At 58.1% G+C, this 17,113-nt stretch overlaps 1 protein-coding gene across 1 annotated transcript in view; it reads left to right on the forward strand.

Moving 5' to 3' along the window:
* VAV1 (vav guanine nucleotide exchange factor 1) overlaps positions 1 to 17,113 on the forward strand; it is a gene marked incomplete at both ends in the record, with an annotated part of 31,199 nt that overhangs the window by 312 nt on the left and 13,774 nt on the right. The window contains 15 exons of the mRNA XM_082299277.1: positions 1,964 to 2,080; positions 2,173 to 2,231; positions 3,101 to 3,166; positions 3,571 to 3,679; positions 3,805 to 3,894; positions 6,391 to 6,459; positions 7,744 to 7,850; positions 11,165 to 11,261; positions 12,015 to 12,110; positions 12,772 to 12,840; positions 13,425 to 13,511; positions 14,805 to 14,890; positions 15,275 to 15,407; positions 16,520 to 16,629; positions 16,741 to 16,842. Coding sequence (XP_082155403.1) covers positions 1,964 to 2,080; positions 2,173 to 2,231; positions 3,101 to 3,166; positions 3,571 to 3,679; positions 3,805 to 3,894; positions 6,391 to 6,459; positions 7,744 to 7,850; positions 11,165 to 11,261; positions 12,015 to 12,110; positions 12,772 to 12,840; positions 13,425 to 13,511; positions 14,805 to 14,890; positions 15,275 to 15,407; positions 16,520 to 16,629; positions 16,741 to 16,842 — 1,397 coding nt within the window. The remainder of the gene's footprint in view (positions 1 to 1,963; positions 2,081 to 2,172; positions 2,232 to 3,100; positions 3,167 to 3,570; positions 3,680 to 3,804; positions 3,895 to 6,390; positions 6,460 to 7,743; positions 7,851 to 11,164; positions 11,262 to 12,014; positions 12,111 to 12,771; positions 12,841 to 13,424; positions 13,512 to 14,804; positions 14,891 to 15,274; positions 15,408 to 16,519; positions 16,630 to 16,740; positions 16,843 to 17,113) is intronic.

A 17,113-nucleotide genomic window follows, 5' to 3' on the forward strand; every position in this document is an offset into this window, starting at 1 on the left:
TGATGGGTGTGGGTGAGGCTGGTGGCGATGATGGGGACAGTGGGGATGGAGACAATGGGGACGTTGATGGTGACAATGACAGGGCTGGTGTGACTGAGGGTAAAGGAGTGATGACAATCATGGGGACAATGGGGACGTTGATGGTGACAATGTCAGGGCTGGTGTGACTGAGGGTAAAGGGGCGATGAAAATCATGGGGACAACGGGGATGGAGACAATGGGGACGTTGATGGTGACAATGTCAGGGTTGGTGTGACTGAAAGTAAAGGGGAGATGACAATCATGGGGACAATGGGGACATTGATGGTGAACAATGTCAGGGTTGGTGTGACTGAGGGTAAAGGAGTGATGATGATGATGGGGACAATGGGAATGACGATGATGAGGACACTGGTGGTGACAATGTCAGGGCTGGTGTGACTGAGAGTAAAGGGGCAATGGCAATCATGGGGACAATGGGGATGGAGACAATGGGGACGTTGATGGTGACAATGACAGGGCTGGTGTGACTGAGGGTGATGGGGCAATGACAATCATGGGGACAATGGGGATGGAGACAATGGGGACGTTGATGGTGACAATGACAGGGTTGGTGTGACTGAGGGTAAAGGAGTGATGACAATCATGGGGACAATGGGGATGGAGACAATGGTGACATTGATGGTGACAATGTCAGGGCTGGTGTGACTGAAAGTAAAGGGGAGATGACAATCATGGGGACAATGGGGACATTGATGGTGACAATGTCAGGGTTGGTGTGACTGAGGGTGATGGGGCAGTGACAATCATGGGGACAATGGGGATGGAGACAATGGTGACATTGATGGTGACAATGACAGGGCTGGTGTGACTGAGGGTGATGGGGCAATGACAATCATGGGGACAATGGGGATGGAGACAATGGGGACGTTGATGGTGAACAATGTCAGGGTTGGTGTGACTGAGGGTAAAGGAGTGATGATGATGATGGGGACAATGGGAATGACGATGATGAGGACACTGGTGGTGACAATGTCAGGGCTGGTGTGACTGAGAGTAAAGGGGCAATGGCAATCATGGGGACAATGGGGATGGAGACAATGGGGACGTTGATGGTGACAATGACAGGGCTGGTGTGACTGAAAGTAAAGGGGAGATGACAATCATGGGGACAATGGGGACATTGATGGTGACAATGTCAGGGCTGGTGTGGCTGAGGGTAAAGGGGCAATGACAATCATGGGGACAATGGGGATGGAGACAATGGTGACATTGATGGTGACAATGACAGGGTTGGTGTGACTGAAAGTAAAGGGGAGATGACAATCATGGGGACAATGGGGATGGAGACAATGGGGACGTTGACGGTGGCATTGGGGTTGCTGGTGACAGTGACATTGATGGTGACAATGACAGAGTTGGTGTGAATAAGGTTGATGGCAACAGGGTTGATGGTGACATTGGGATTGTTGGTGAAAGTGACAGTGACGATGACAGGGCTGATGAGAACGAGGGTGATGACAATGTGATAGTGACATTGATGGTGACAATGGTGGTGTTGGTGACAGTGCCAATCACAGTGATGGTGATGATGGTGCCAAGGAGGTCACAGTGACAATGACAGTGTTGGTGACAATGACAATCATGGTGATGGTGGTGATGGTGCCAAGGAGGTGATGGTGATGAAGGTGACAGTGACAAGCGTGGTGATGATGGTGACGATGATGCCAAGGGGGTGACAGGGACAGGGACAATCGCCCTGTTGATGGGGGTGACAATGACAGCATTGGTGACAGAGATGATGGTGGTACCAGTGTCACCAGTGGTGACAACGGTGGTCGTAACTGTGGAGAGATGAAGGTGTTGATGGCGACGGTGACAACAGGGGTGGCAGTGACAACAAGGGTGACACTGGGGGGGATGGCGGGTGGCACCGGTGACGATGACACCGGTGACGGTGACACCGGCGACGGTGCCACCGCAGTTCCTGTGCCTGAGGAACATCCGCACCTTCCTGACCGCCTGCGCCGACAAATTCGGGCTGCCCAAGCACCGGCTCTTCGGCGCCTTCGACCTCTTCGATGTCCAGGACTTCGGCAAGGTGGGGTCAGGGGTCCAGCTGTCCTGGCGGGGTGGGACCCAGGCCTCTGGGTCACACCCCTTCCCCCCTCAATATCACCCGTCTGTCCCCAGGTGATTGAGACGCTCTCGACGCTCTCCTGGACCCCGATTGCACAGAGCAAAGGATTCACGTGAGTGGGCAGAACTCAGGTGTCCGGTCCCCTCCAGGAGAGACCCTGGTTTCCAGTTCCCAAGGGTCCCTGGTGTCCAGTCCCTGAGGGTCCCAGGTGCCCAGTCCTGGCATCCAGTCCCTGAGGGTCCCAGGTGTTCTGTTCCTAAGAGCCCCCACTGTCCAGTCCCTAAGGGATCTAGGGGTCCAGTCCCTGAGGGTCCCAGATGTCCAGTCCTGGTGTCCAGTCCCTGAGGGTCCCAGGTATCCCCTCCCTAAAGGTCTCAGATGTCCAGTCCCCGAGGGTCCCTGGTGTCCAGTTCCCAAGGGACCCAGGTGTCCAGTCCCTGAGGGTCCCAGATGTCCAGTCCTGGTGTCCAGTCCCTGAGGGTCCCAGATGCCCAATCCCTAATGGTCCCAGATGTCCAGTCCTGAGGGATCCAGATGTCCAGTCCCCAAGGTACCCTGATGTCCAGTTCTCAAGGGACCCAGGTGTCCAGTCCTGAGGTCCAGTCCCCCAAAGTCTAGTCCCTAATGTCCAGTCCCCGAGGGTCTCTGATGTCCGGTCCCTGAGGGTCCCCAATATCCAGTCCCCGAGGGTCAGTGGTGTCCAGTCCCCAATGTCCAGTCCCCGAGGGTCAGTGGTGTCCAGTCCCTGGTCTCTGGTCCCTGAGGGTCCCCAGTGTCCAGTCCCCAAGGGTCAGTGGTGTCCAGTCCCTGGTGTCTGGTCCCTGAGGGTCCCCAATGTCCAGTCCCCGAGGGTCAGTGGTGTCCAGTCCCTGGTGTCTGGTCCCTGAGGGTCCCCAATGTCCAGTCCCCGAGGGTCAGTGGTGTCCAGTCCCTGGTGTCCAGTCCCCGAGGGTCAGTGGTGTCCGGCCATGTCTCCCCCAGGCCGTTCCCGTCCGAGGACAGCGTTGGGGACGATGACGTTTACAGCGGCCTCTCTGACCTCATCGAGTGAGTGGGGGGGTACTGGGAGGTACTGGGGGGGTCTGGGGCCACCTCAGGGGGTCCAGGGGGCTTTAAGGGGGGCGATTTGGGACAATAAGGGACATTTGGGGACATTTGGGGATATTGGGGAATCTTGGGGCTTATTAAGGGGGGATTGGGGTGCCAAGGGGTACTGGGATGTACTGGGAGCTACTGGGGGGTCCTGGGGGCACCTCAGAACAGTCCTGGAGGTTTGAGGGGGGGTACTGGGGTGGCACTGGGAATTATCTGAGGACGTTAAGGGGCCCCCATGGGATTTGGGGACAATCAGAGGCCCCGGGGGGTTTGGGGGAGCTCCAGGGGGTTTGGGGGGTTCCGGGCATGTCCGAGAGGTGTCTGAGGGGGTGTCCTGAGCTGTCCCCACCACGCAGTGACACGGCCGAGGAGGATGATGACCTCTACGACTGCGTCGAGGCCGAAGGGGATGACGGCGACGACATCTACGAGGACCTGATGAGGGTCGAGCGCCCCCCGGCCACGGTGGGTGTGACCCCACAGGGGGCTGGGACACCCCCTGGACACCTGTGTCCCCCTTCCCCCGGACACCCGTGCCAACCCCCCCGGCCATCGCCGTGATTGTCCCCGGTGTCCCCGTGTCCTCGCAGAAGGGGGGAGTGGACCGGCGGCTCTGCTGCCTCCAAGAGCTGCGGCAGACGGAGGAGAGGTACACGGAGACCCTGGAGTCCATCTGCCAGGTGGGGACAGTGGGGACATTTGGGGACATTTGGGGGTATTTGGGGACTTGGGGGACATTGGGGACATTGGGGGCATGGGGTACACGGAGACCCTGGAGTCCATCTGCCAGGTGGGGACAGTGGGGGCATTTGGGGGCATTTGGGGGTATTTGGGGGCATGGGGGACATTGGGGACATTGGGAACATTGGGTGCATGGGGTACACGGAGACCCTGGAGTCCATCTGCCAGGTGGGGACATTTGGGGGCATTTGGGGACATTTGGGGGCATTTGGGGACTTGGGGGACATTGGGGACATGGGGGACATGGGGGACATTGGGGGCAATGGGGTACACGGAGACCCTGGAGTCCATCTGTCAGGTGGGGACAGTGGGGGCATTTGGGGGCATTTGGGGGTATTTGGGGGCATGGGGGACATTGGGGGCAATGGGGTACACGGAGACCCTGGAGTCCATCTGCCAGGTGGGGACAGTGGGGGCATTTGGGGGCATGGGGGACATTGGGGACATTGGGGACATTGGGGACATTGGGTACATGCGGGAACATGGGGGACATGGGGGACACTGGGGACATTGGGAACATTGGGGACAATGGGGTACACGGAGACCCTGGAGTCCATCTGCCAGGTGGGGACAGTGGGGGCATTTGGGGGCATTTGGGGGACATTGGGGACATTGGGGACACTGGGGACATTGGGAGACATTTGGGGGCATTTGGGGATATTTGGGGGCATTTGCGTACATGCGGGACATGGGGGACATGGGGGACATTGGGAAAATTGGGGACAATGGGGTACACGGAGACCCTGGAGTCCATCTGCCAGGTGGGGACATTTGGGGGCATTTGGGGACTTGGGGGACATTGGGGACATGGGGGACATGGGGGCAATGGGGTACACGGAGACCCTGGAGTCCATCTGCCAGGTGGGGACAGTGGGGGCATTTGGGGGCATTTGGGGGACATTGGGGACATTGGGGACATTGGGAACATTGGGGGCAATGGGGTACACGGAGACCCTGGAGTCCATCTGCCAGGTGGGGACAGTGGGGGCATTTGGGGGCATGGGGGACATTGGGGACACTGGGGACACTGGGGACACTGGGGACATAGGGAGACATTTGGGGGCATTTGGGTACATGGGGGACATTGGGGACACTGGGAACATTGGGTGCATGGGGTACACGGAGACCCTGGAGTCCATCTGCCAGGTGGGGACATTTGGGGGCATTTGGGGACATTTGGGGGCATTTGGGGACAGTGGGGGCATTTGGGGGCATGGGGGACATTGGGGACATTGGGGACACTGTGGACATTGGGAGACATTTGGGGGCATTTGGGGATATTTGGGGGCATTTGGGGGCATGGGGGACAGTGGGGACATGGGGGACATTGGGGACACTGGGGACACTGGGGGACATTTGGGGGCATTTGGGGGTATTTGGGGGCATTTGGGGGCATGGGGGACAGTGGGGACATGGGGGACATTGGGGACACTGGGGACACTGGGGGACATTTGGGGGCATTTGGGGGTATTTGGGGGCATTTGGGTACATGCAGGACATGGGGGACATGGGGGACATTGGGAACATTGGGGGCAATGGGGTACACGGAGACCCTGGAGTCCATCTGCCAGGTGGGGACATTTGGGGGCATTTGGGGACATTTGGGGGCATTTGGGGACATTGGGTACATGGAGATCTTGGAGTCCCTCTGTCAGGTGGGGACACTGGGGATACTGGGGGCATTTGGGGACATTTTGGGGCATTGGGGACATTGGGAGAATTGGGGATGTTGGGACCATTGGGGACGTTGGGGACATTTGGGGACATTGGGAGAATCAGGGATGTTGGGAGAATTGGGGATGTTGGGGCCATTGGGGACATTTGGGGACATTGGGAGAATCAGGGATTTTGGGGCCATTGGGGCCATTGGGGTCATTTGGGGACATTTGGGGGCATTGGGGACATTTGGAGAATCGGGGACGTTGGGGACATTGGGGACATTTCAGGACATTGGAGATATTGAGGACATTTTGGGGACACTGGGGACACTGGGGACATTGGGGATATTGGGGACATTTCAGGACATTGGGGATATTGAGGACATTTTGGGGACATTGGGGATACTGGGGACATTTCAGGACATTTCAGGACATTGGGGACATTGGGGACATTTAAGGACTTTGGGGATATTGGGGACATTGGTGACATTTTGGGACATTGGGGACATCTGGGGACATTTGGGGACATTTTGCGACATTTTGGGACATTGGGGACATTGGGGGCGTTGGGGACATTTTGGGACATTGGGGACATTTGGGGACATTGGATCATGGGGGACATGGGGACACAGAAGGACTCGGGGGGACATTGGGGACATCATTGGGGACCTTGGGTCACGGGGACACAGAGGGACATTGGGGACAGAGGTGGCTGCGCGGGGCCTCCCAGTGCTCCCAGTGCTCCCAGTAAGGGCCGGTGTCCCCTGGTGTCCCCAGCACTTCCTGCGGCCACTGCGGCACTTCCTGAGCCCACGGGACATGGAGAGCATCTTCATCAACGTGGAGGTGACAGTGACCCCGGGGCACGGGGACATGGGGACACCAGTGACACCAGTGACACTGACCAGTAACACCAGTAACACCAGTGACACTGACCAGTAACACCAGTGACGTGGGGACACCAGTAACACTGACCAGTAACACCAGTAACACTGACCAGTAACACCAGTGACGTGGGGACACCAGTGACACTGACCAGTAACACCAGTGACGTGGAGGTGACAGTGACACCGGGGCACGGGGACATGGGGACACCAGTGACACCAGTGACACTGACCAGTAACACCAGTAACACCAGTAACACTGACCAGTAACACCAGTGACACTGACCAGTAACACCAGTGACGTGGGGACACCAGTGACACTGACCAGTAACACCAGTGACGTGGAGGTGACAATGACACCGGGGCACGGGAACATGGGGACACCAGTGACACTGACCAGTAACACCAGTAACACCAGTAACACTGACCAGTAACACCAGTGACGTGGAGGTGACAATGACATCGGGGCACGGGGACATGGGGACACCAGTGGCACCAGTGCCACTGACCAGTAACACCAGTGACGTGGGGACACCAGTGACACTGACCAGTAACACCAGTAACACTGACCAGTAACACCAGTGACACTGACCAGTGACACTGACCAGTAACACCAGTGACGTGGGGACACCAGTGACACTGACCAGTGACACCAGTAACACTGACCAGTAACACCAACCAGTAACACCAGTGACACTGACCAGTGCCACTGACCAGTAACACCAGTGACGTGGAGGTGACAATGACACCGGGGCACGGGGACATGGCGACACCAGTGACACCAGTGCCACTGACCAGTAACACCAGTAACCCTGCCCAGTCCCCCCCAGCACTCCCAGTGCTCCCAATAACTCCCCAGCGCTCCCAGTGCTCCCAGTACTCCCCTCCAGTTCTGCCAGTAAACACCCAAGCGCTCCCAGTTTGGGGTTCCCCCCGCCCCCCTCCCAGTGCTCCCAGTCCCCCCTTCCCCACACTCCCAGCGCTCCCAGTGCTCCCAGTCCCCCCCTCTCCACACTCCCAGCGCTCCCAGTGCTCCCAGTAACCCCAGTTTGGGGTTCCCCCCACCCCTCCCAGCGCTCCCAGTGCTCCCAGTAACCCCAGTTTGGGGTTCCCCCCGCCCCTCCCCACACTCCCAGTGCTCCCAGTAACCCCAATTTAGGGTTCCCCCCGCCGCTCCCAGCGCTCCCAGTGCTCCCAGTCCCCCCCTCCCCACACTCCCAGTGCTCCCAGTAACCCCAGTTCGCAGGAGCTGCTGGAGCTGCACCGGCGCTTCCTGGGGGAGCTTCGGGGGGCGCTGGGGGGGGGCGGCGGGGGGCGCGCGCTGCCCCCCCTGTTCCTGCAGTACAAGGAGAGGTACGGGGGGAGCTTGGGGGTCCTGGGGGGGGGATTTTGGGGGGTCCCAGGGGGGATTTGGGGGGTCCTGGGGGGTTTATTGGGGATTTGGGGGGGATTTGGGGGATTTGGGGGGGGGCTGGGGGGTTATTGGGGATTTTGGGAGGGTTTGGGGGGTCCTGGTGGGATTTGGGAGGGGTTCTGGGTGGGAATTGGGGGGATTTGGGGGGTAATTGGGGGATTTGGGGGGGGCCTTGGGGGGTTATTGGGGATTTGGGGGGATTTGGGGGGTCCTGGGTGGGAATTGGGAGGGGTTCTGGGTGGGAATTGGGGGATTTGGGGGGGGCCTGGGGGGGTTATTGGGGATTTGGGGGGGATTTGGGGGGTCCTGGGTGGGAATTGGGGGGATTTGGGGGGGAATTGGGGGATTTGGGGGGGGCCTGGGGGGGTTATTGGGGATTTGGGGGGGGATTTGGGGGGTCCTGGGGGGATTTGGGAGGGGTTCTGGGTGGGAATTGGGGGGATTTGGGGGGAAATTGGGGGATTTGGGGGGGGCCTGGGGGTTTATTGGGGATTTTGGGGGGGTTTGGGGGGTCCTGGGGGGTTATTGGGGATTTTGGGGGGATCTGGGGGGTCCTGGGGGGTTTATTGGGGACTTGGGGGGTCCTGGAGGGATTTCAGAGGGGTTCTGGGTGGGAATTGGGGGGATTTGGGGGGGGCCTGGGGGGGTTATTGGGGATTTGGGGGGGATTTGGGGGGTCCTGGGGGGTTATTGGGGATTTTGGGGGGATTTGGGGGGTCCTGGGGGGTTTATTGGGGATTTTGAGGGGATTTTGGGGGGTCCCAGGGGGGATTTGGGGGGAGGTTTGAGGGGATTGGGGGAGGGGGGGGATTTGGGGTGTCCTGGTGGGGATGGGGGGAGGGGTTTTGGGGGGTCTGGGGGGGATTTAGGGGGGTTTAAGGGGGTTATTGGGGGTCTTCGGGGGGATTTCGGGGGGATTTGGGGGGAGTCCTGGGGGTTTATTGAGGATTTTGGGGGGATTTGGGGGGGATTTGGGGGATTTGGGGGATTTGGGGGGAGTCCTGGGGGTTTATTGAGGATTTTGGGGGGATTTGGGGGGGATTTGGGGGATTTGGGAGGGGTTCCTGGGGGGGTTATTGGGGATTTTTGGGGGATTTGGGGGGGAATTGGGGGGTCCTGGGGGGATTTGGGAGGGGTTCTGGGCGGGAATTGGGGGGATTTGGGGATTGGGGGATTTGGGGGGGGGGGGGGTCCTGGGGGTTTGGGGGTCCTGGGTAGGAATTGGTGGATTTTGGGTGGATTTGGGGTGGATTTGGGGTGTCCATCCCAGGTTCCTCTTCTATGGCCGCTACTGCAGCCAGGTGGATTTTGGGTGGATTTAGGTCAATTTTGGGTGGATTTCTGTGAATTTGGTTGGATTTGGATGGATTTTGGGTGGATTTTGAGTGGATTTTGGGTGGATTTGGGGTGGATTTGGGGTGTCCATCCCAGGTTCCTCTTCTATGGCTGCTACTGCAGCCAGGTGGATTTTGGGTGGATTTAGGTCAATTTTGGGTGGATTTCTGTGAATTTGGTTGGATTTGGATGGATTTTGGGTGGATTTTGAGTGGATTTGGGGTGGATTTGGGGTGGATTTGGGGTGTCCATCCCAGGTTCCTCTTCTATGGCCGCTACTGCAGCCAGGTGGATTTTGGGTGGATTTAGGTCAATTTTGGGTGAATTTAGGTCAATTTTGGGTGGATTTCTGTGAATTCGGATCCAATTTGGATTTCTGTGAATTTGGATCAATTTGGTTGGATTTAGATGGATTTGGGGTGGATTTTGAGTGGATTTCGGGTGGATTTGGGGTGTCCATCCCAGGTTCCTCTTCTACGGCCGCTACTGCAGCCAGGTGGATTTTGGGTGGATTTAGGTCAATTTTGGGTGGATTTCTGTGAATTTGGTTGGATTTGGATGGATTTTGGGTGGATTTTGAGTGGATTTTGGGTGGATTTGGGGTGGATTTGGGGTGTCCATCCCAGGTTCCTCTTCTACGGCCGCTACTGCAGCCAAGTGGATTTTGGGTGGATTTAGGTCAATTTTGGGTGGATTTCTGTGAATTTGGTTGGATTTGGATGGATTTTGGGTGGATTTTGAGTGGATTTGGGGTGGATTTGGGGTGGATTTGGGGTGTCCATCCCAGGTTCCTCTTCTACAGCCGCTACTGCAGCCAAGTGGATTTTGGGTGGATTTAGGTCAATTTTGGGTGGATTTCTGTGAATTTGGTTGGATTTGGATGGATTTTGGGTGGATTTTGAGTGGATTTTGGGTGGATTTGGGGTGGATTTGGGGTGTCCATCCCAGGTTCCTCTTCTATGGCTGCTACTGCAGCCAGGTGGATTTTGGGTGGATTTAGGTCAATTTTGGGTGGATTTCTGTGAATTTGGTTGGATTTGGATGGATTTTGGGTGGATTTTGAGTGGATTTGGGGTGGATTTGGGGTGGATTTGGGGTGTCCATCCCAGGTTCCTCTTCTACGGCCGCTACTGCAGCCAAGTGGATTTTGGGTGGATTTAGGTCAATTTTGGGTGGATTTCTGTGAATTTGGTTGGATTTGGATGGATTTTGGGTGGATTTTGAGTGGATTTGGGGTGGATTTGGGGTGGATTTGGGGTGTCCATCCCAGGTTCCTCTTCTACGGCCGCTACTGCAGCCAAGTGGATTTTGGGTGGATTTAGGTCAATTTTGGGTGGATTTCTGTGAATTTGGTTGGATTTGGATGGATTTTGGGTGGATTTTGAGTGGATTTGGGGTGGATTTGGGGTGGATTTGGGGTGTCCATCCCAGGTTCCTCTTCTATGGCTGCTACTGCAGCCAGGTGGATTTTGGGTGGATTTAGGTCAATTTTGGGTGGATTTCTGTGAATTTGGTTGGATTTGGATGGATTTTGGGTGGATTTTGAGTGGATTTTGGGTGGATTTGGGGTGGATTTGGGGTGTCCATCCCAGGTTCCTCTTCTACGGCCGCTACTGCAGCCAGGTGGATTTTGGGTGGATTTAGGTCAATTTTGGGTGAATTTAGGTCAATTTTGGGTGGATTTCTGTGAATTCGGATCCAATTTGGATTTCTGTGAATTTGGATCAATTTGGTTGGATTTAGATGGATTTGGGGTGGATTTTGAGTGGATTTCGGGTGGATTTGGGGTGTCCATCCCAGGTTCCTCTTCTACGGCCGCTACTGCAGCCAGGTGGATTTTGGGTGGATTTAGGTCAATTTTGGGTGGATTTCTGTGAATTTGGTTGGATTTTGGGTGGATTTGGGGTGTCCATCCCAGGTTCCTGCTCTACGGCCGCTACTGCAGCCAGGTGGAAGCGGCCGCCCGGCGCCTGGACCAATTGTCCACCTGCACTGACCTGCGCATGAAGCTCCAGGTGAATCCCAAAACCACCCCAAAACCACCCCGAAATCCCCCAGAACCTCCAGGTAGCCCCAAAACCCCCCAATTCCTATGACCCAAATAATCCCAAATAATCCCAAATGACCTCAATCCCCCCCCACCCCTCCCAATGACCCCAAAGGCCCCAACCCCCCCCACCTCTCCCAGTTTCTGTGACCCCCAAATGACCCCAATGACCCTGATGACCCCAAACTGACCCCTGCTGATCCCCATCCTGATGACCCCAAATGACCCCCAGTCCCCCCTTCCCAGATCCCCAATGACCCCAGATGACCCCCAGATGACCCGAAATGACCCCAAATGACCCCAAATGACCCCAAGTGACCCTAAAATACTCCAATGACCTCAATAACCCCAAATGACCGCAATGACCTCAAGGACACCAGTGGCCCTACTGACCCCCCACTGCCCCCAGTGACCCCAGTCCCTCTGCCCCCTCCCAATCCCAATGACCACAATGACACCAATGTCCTCCCATAACTCAAAATGACCCCAAATGACCCCAAATGACCCCAACTAACCCCAAATGACCCCGACTGACCTCAACTGACCCCAAATGACCCCAGCTGACCCCAAATGACCCCAGCTGACCCAAACTGACCCCAGCTGACCCCAACCGACCCCAGCTGACCCCAGCTGACCCCAGCTGACCCCAACTGACCCCAAATGACCCCAGCTGACCCCAACCGACCCCAACTGACCCCAGCTGACCCCAAACTGTCCCCAGGAGTGCTCCCAGCGCGCCAACAACGGGCGCTTCTCGCTGCGGGATCTGCTGATGGTGCCCATGCAGAGGGTGCTGAAGTACCACCTGCTGCTCCAGGTGACACCCCTGGGACACCTGGGGACACCTGGGGATGGCTGGGACACACCCGGGCACAGCTGGGGACACCTGGGGAGGGAGTGGCACACCTGAGACACCTGGGGGACACCTGGGACACGTGTGGGACACACCTGGGACACACCTGGGCACAGCTGGGCACCTGGGGATGGCTGGGACACCTGGGCACGGCTGGGACACAGCTGGGACACAGCTGGGGACACAGCTGGGGACACCTGGGGATGGCTGAGACACCTGGGGAGGGAGCGGCACCTGAGGGACACCTGGGACACGCGTGGGACACACCTGGGCACAGCTGGGCATGGTTGGGACACACCTGGGACACACCTGGGGACACACCTGGGGACAGCTGGGACACACCTGGGACACACCTGGGGACAGCTGGGACACACCTGGGGACACCTGGGGACACAGCTGGGCACAGCTGGGGACACCTGGGACACCTGGGACACATGTGGGACACCTGGGCACAGCTGGGACACACCTGGGGATGCCTGGAGATACCTGGGCACACCTGGGGACAGCTGGGGACAGCTGGGGAGGGAGTGGCACACGTGGGACACACCTGGGCACACCTGGGGACACACCTGGCGACACCTGGGCACACCTGGGCACCCCCTGACCACTGCCCCTCTGCCCCCAGGAGCTGGTGAAGCTGACCCCGGACGCGGCCGAGCGGGAGCGGCTGCGGGGGGCGCTGGATGCCATGAGGGTGCGGGGTGGGGAGGGATTTTGGGGTGATTTGGGAGTTCCTGAAGGATTTTGGGGTTTCCTGGGGGGGGACGGGGGGGGCTGGGGGCTCTTGAGGGGGATTTTGGGGTTTCTGGGGGAATTCGGGGGTTCCTGCAGGGGATTTTGAGGGTTCCTGGAAGGATTTGAGGGGTTCTGAGGGGAATTTGGGGGTTCCAGGGAGGATTTTGGGGCTTCCTGGGGGGAGGGTTGGGGGTTCCTGGGGGGGGGATTTTGGGGTTTCTGTGGAAAATTCGGGATTTCTGGTGGATGTTGGGGGTTCCTGGGGGGGGATTTTGGGGTTTCTGTGGAAAATTCGGGATTTCTGGTGGATGTTGGGGGTTCCTGGGGGGGGATTTTGGGGTTTCTGTGGAAAATTCGGGATTTCTGGTGGATGTTGGGGGTTCCTGGGGGGGGGATTTTGAGGATTCTGTGGAGGATTTGGGGGTTCCTGAGAGGATTTGGGGCTCCTGGGGCGATTTTGGGGGTTCCTGAGGGGATTTGGGGGGCTCCTGAGGGGATTTTGGGGGTTCGGGGGTCTCTTATTGGACCCCCTGACTCTCCCAGGACCTGGCCCAGTGCGTGAACGAGGTCAAACGGGACAACGAGACCCTAAAGCAGCTCACGAGCATCCAGCTCTGCCTGCACAACATGGTGGGGACCTCCCTGGGACCCCCAAAAGCCCCCCCTGGGACCCCCAAAATCCCCCTGGGAACCCCTGGGACCCTTCCTGGGACCCCCTGACCCTTCCTGGGACCCCCAAACTTCCCCAGCCTGAAATTATCCCAGATGATCCCAAATCCCCCTGAGTGTCCGGCTCTGCCTGCACAACATGGTGGGGACCCCCCAGGACCCCCCAAAGCCTCCCCTTGGGACCCCTCCCAGGTGTCCCATTCCCAATGTCCATCCCATTCCCACTGTCCCATTCCCGATGTCCATCCCATTCCCGTGTCCCATTCCCAATGTCCATCCCACTCCCGTGTCCCATTCCCGTGTCCCATTCCCAATGTCCCATTCCTGGTGTCCCATTCCCAATGTCCATCCCATTCCCACTGTCCCATTCCCAATGTCCATCCTATTCCCGCTGTCCCATTCCCAATGTCCATCCCATTCCCACTGTCCCATTCCCAATGTCCATCCTATTCCCGCTGTCCCATTCCCAATGTCCATCCCCTTCCCGTGTCCCGTTCCCAGTGTCCCATTCCCGATGTCCATCCCATTCCCACTGTCCCATTCCCGATGTCCATCCTGTTCCCATGTCCCATTCCCACTGTCCCATTCCCGATGTCCATCCTGTTCCCGTGTCCCATTCTCGATGCCCATTCCCAATGTCCATCCCACTCCTGTGTCCCGTTCCCAGTGTCCCAATCCCGATGTCCATCCCACTCCTGTGTCCCATTCCCGGTGTCCCATTCCCAGTGTCCATCCTGTTCCCGTGTCCCATTCTTGATGCCCATTCCCAATGTCCATCCCACTTCTGTGTCCCGTTCCCGATGTCCCATTCCCGATGTCCATCCTGTTCCCATGTCTCGTTCCCGGTGTCCCATTCCCGATGTCCCATCCCGTTCCCGTGTCCCATTCCCAGTGTCCCATTCCCGATGTCCATCCCACTCCTGTGTCCCATTCTCGATGTCCCATTCCCAATGTCCATCCCACTCCTGTGTCCCGTTCCCGATGTCCCATTCCTGATGCCCATCCTGTTCCCATGTCTTGTTCCCGGTGTCCCATTCCCGATGTCCCATCCCATTCCCGTGTCCCATTCCCAGTGTCCCATTCCCGATGTCCATCCCGTTCCCGTGTCCCATTCCCAGTGTCCCATTCCCGATGTCCATCCCACTCCTGTGTCCCATTCTCGATGTCCCATTCCCAATGTCCATCCCCTTCCCATGTCTCATTCCCGGTGTCCCATTCCCGATGTCCCATCCCATTCTCGTGTCCCGTTCCCAGCCGCAGTCCCTGGCGCAGTTCGGGCGCCCCAAGATCGATGGGGAGCTGAAGGTCTCCAGCACCGAGAGACGCTCCAAGGTGGACAGGTGGGCGAGGGACACCTGGGGACAACTTGGGGACACCTGAGGACACCACAGGAACACCTCAGGGACACCATAGAGATATGGGGACACCTTGGGGACATCCACAGGGACACTTCTGGGAACATGGGGGACATCAATGGGGACAACACAGGGACACCATGAGGATACCGTGGGGACAACAGAGGGACACCTTGGGAACGTGGGAAAACAGGGACACCCCCATGGGGACAACCTTGAGGACACCCTTGGGGACACAAGAATGGGAACAGAGGGACACTTGGGGACACCACTGTCATGGAGCCAGGGCCACTCCAGGACAGTGACGGGGACACCCCACAGCACGTGGTGGCCTTGGGGACACGGTGCCACCCCTGCCACTGTCCCCAGGTATGGCTTCCTGCTGGACAAGGCCCTGATCATCTGCAAGCGCCGCGGGGACTCCTACGAGACCAAGGACGTGGTGGACCTGCAGAGCCACCAACTGCGGGATGGTGGCCTTGGGCCCCGTGACGGCAAGAAGGTACCGGGAACACCACAGAGACATCAGGGCCTGGGGGACCCCAGTGTCCAGGTTCTTCTGGTCCCAGTGTCCTCTTCCCAAAGGACCCAGGTGGACACAGGTGTCCACTCTGGTGGATCCCAAAATGCTGGTCACTGGTGGTCCCAAGTGTCCAGTTCCCAGCGGTCCCAAGTGTCCAGGTCTGGTGGATCCCAGGATCCTGGTCACTGGTGGACACAGATGTCCAGTTCCCAGGGTCCCAGTGTTCTCTTTCCAAAGAACCCTCATGGTCCCACGTGTTCCGGTCCCTCTGATCCCGGTGTCCTCTTCCCAAAGGATCCAGGTGGACACAGGTTTCCCAAGATCGTGTTTCCTGGTGGACACTGATATCCAGATCTGGTGGATCCCCAGATCCTGGTCCCTGGCGGTCCCAAATGTCCACATCTGGTGGACCCCAACATTGTTTCCTGGTGGATCCCAAAACCTCGTTCTTTGGTGGATCCCAGGATCCTCTTCCCTGGTGGATCCCAAAACCCCGTTCTTTGGTGGATCCCAGGATCCTCTTCCCTGGTGGACCCCAAAACCCCTTTCTTTAGTGGATCCTCTAGATCCTGGTCCCTGGTGGATCCCAAAACCCCTTTCTTTGGTGGATGCCCAGATCCTGGTCCTTGGTGGATCCCAAAACCCCGTTCTTTGGTGGATCCCAGGATCCTGCTCCCTGGTGAACCCCAAAACCCCTTTCTTTGGTGGATGCCCAGATCCTGGTCCTTGGTGGATCCCAAAACCCCATTCTTTGGTGGATCCTCCAGATCCTGGTCCCTGGTGAACCCCCAAACCCCTTTCTTTGGTGGATCCCCAGATCCTGGTCCCTGGTGGACCCCAAAACCCCGTTCTTTGGTGGATCCCAGGATCCCGGTCCCTGGTGGACTCCCAAATGTCCAGATCTGGTGGATCCCAACACTCTGTTCCCTGGTGAATCCCAGGATCCTGGTCCCTGGTGAACCCCAGTGGCCACATCCCCAGTGGACACTCCACCACTCAGTGACCCTGGGGATGGGGGATGTGTGGCCACCCCCAGTGTCCTCAGTGCCACCAATGCAGGGGGCGTGGCTGACCCCTCCCCACCCCCACAGTGGTCCCACACCTTCATGCTGCTGGACACGGCCGGGCTGCAGGACTACGAGCTCTTCTTCAAGACGCGCGAGCTGAAGAAGAAGTGGCTGGAGCAGTTCGAGATGGCCCTGTAGGTGGCCGTGTCCCCATGGAAGGGTCACACTTGCCCCACTGGATGGTCCCCGGGTGGCCCAATTTGTCCCCACCAGACCCAGGTCCCCCTCCAACCCATGTCCGGCAGATCCAACATCTTCCCCGAGCACGCCCTGGCTGACGGACACGAGTTCCAGATGTTCTCCTTTGAGGACACCACGTCCTGCAGGGCCTGCCAGATGTTGCTGAGGTAGCACCCCGAAATTACATCTTGGGGAGGCTGGGGGGGCTGGGGGGGGCTGGGAGAGGGGGAGGCCTCAGGGGGGTTTGGAGGTGGGGTCAGGTCTGGGTGGGTCACGCCCTTGGGGGTGGTGAAGTCAAGGAGGATCAAGCCTGGGGTGGGTCAAGGTGGGATTGGTGATGGAGGGGGTGGGTGGGGTCAGGATGGGTCAAGCCTTGGGTGGGTTAAAGGCTGGGGGGGTCAAGGAGCTTCTTGGGGGTCAAGCCTTGAGTGGCTCCAA

The sequence above is a fragment of the Coloeus monedula genome (genome assembly GCF_965178545.1).
Source record: "Coloeus monedula genome assembly, chromosome: 31".
Taxonomy (NCBI): domain Eukaryota; kingdom Metazoa; phylum Chordata; class Aves; order Passeriformes; family Corvidae; genus Coloeus; species Coloeus monedula.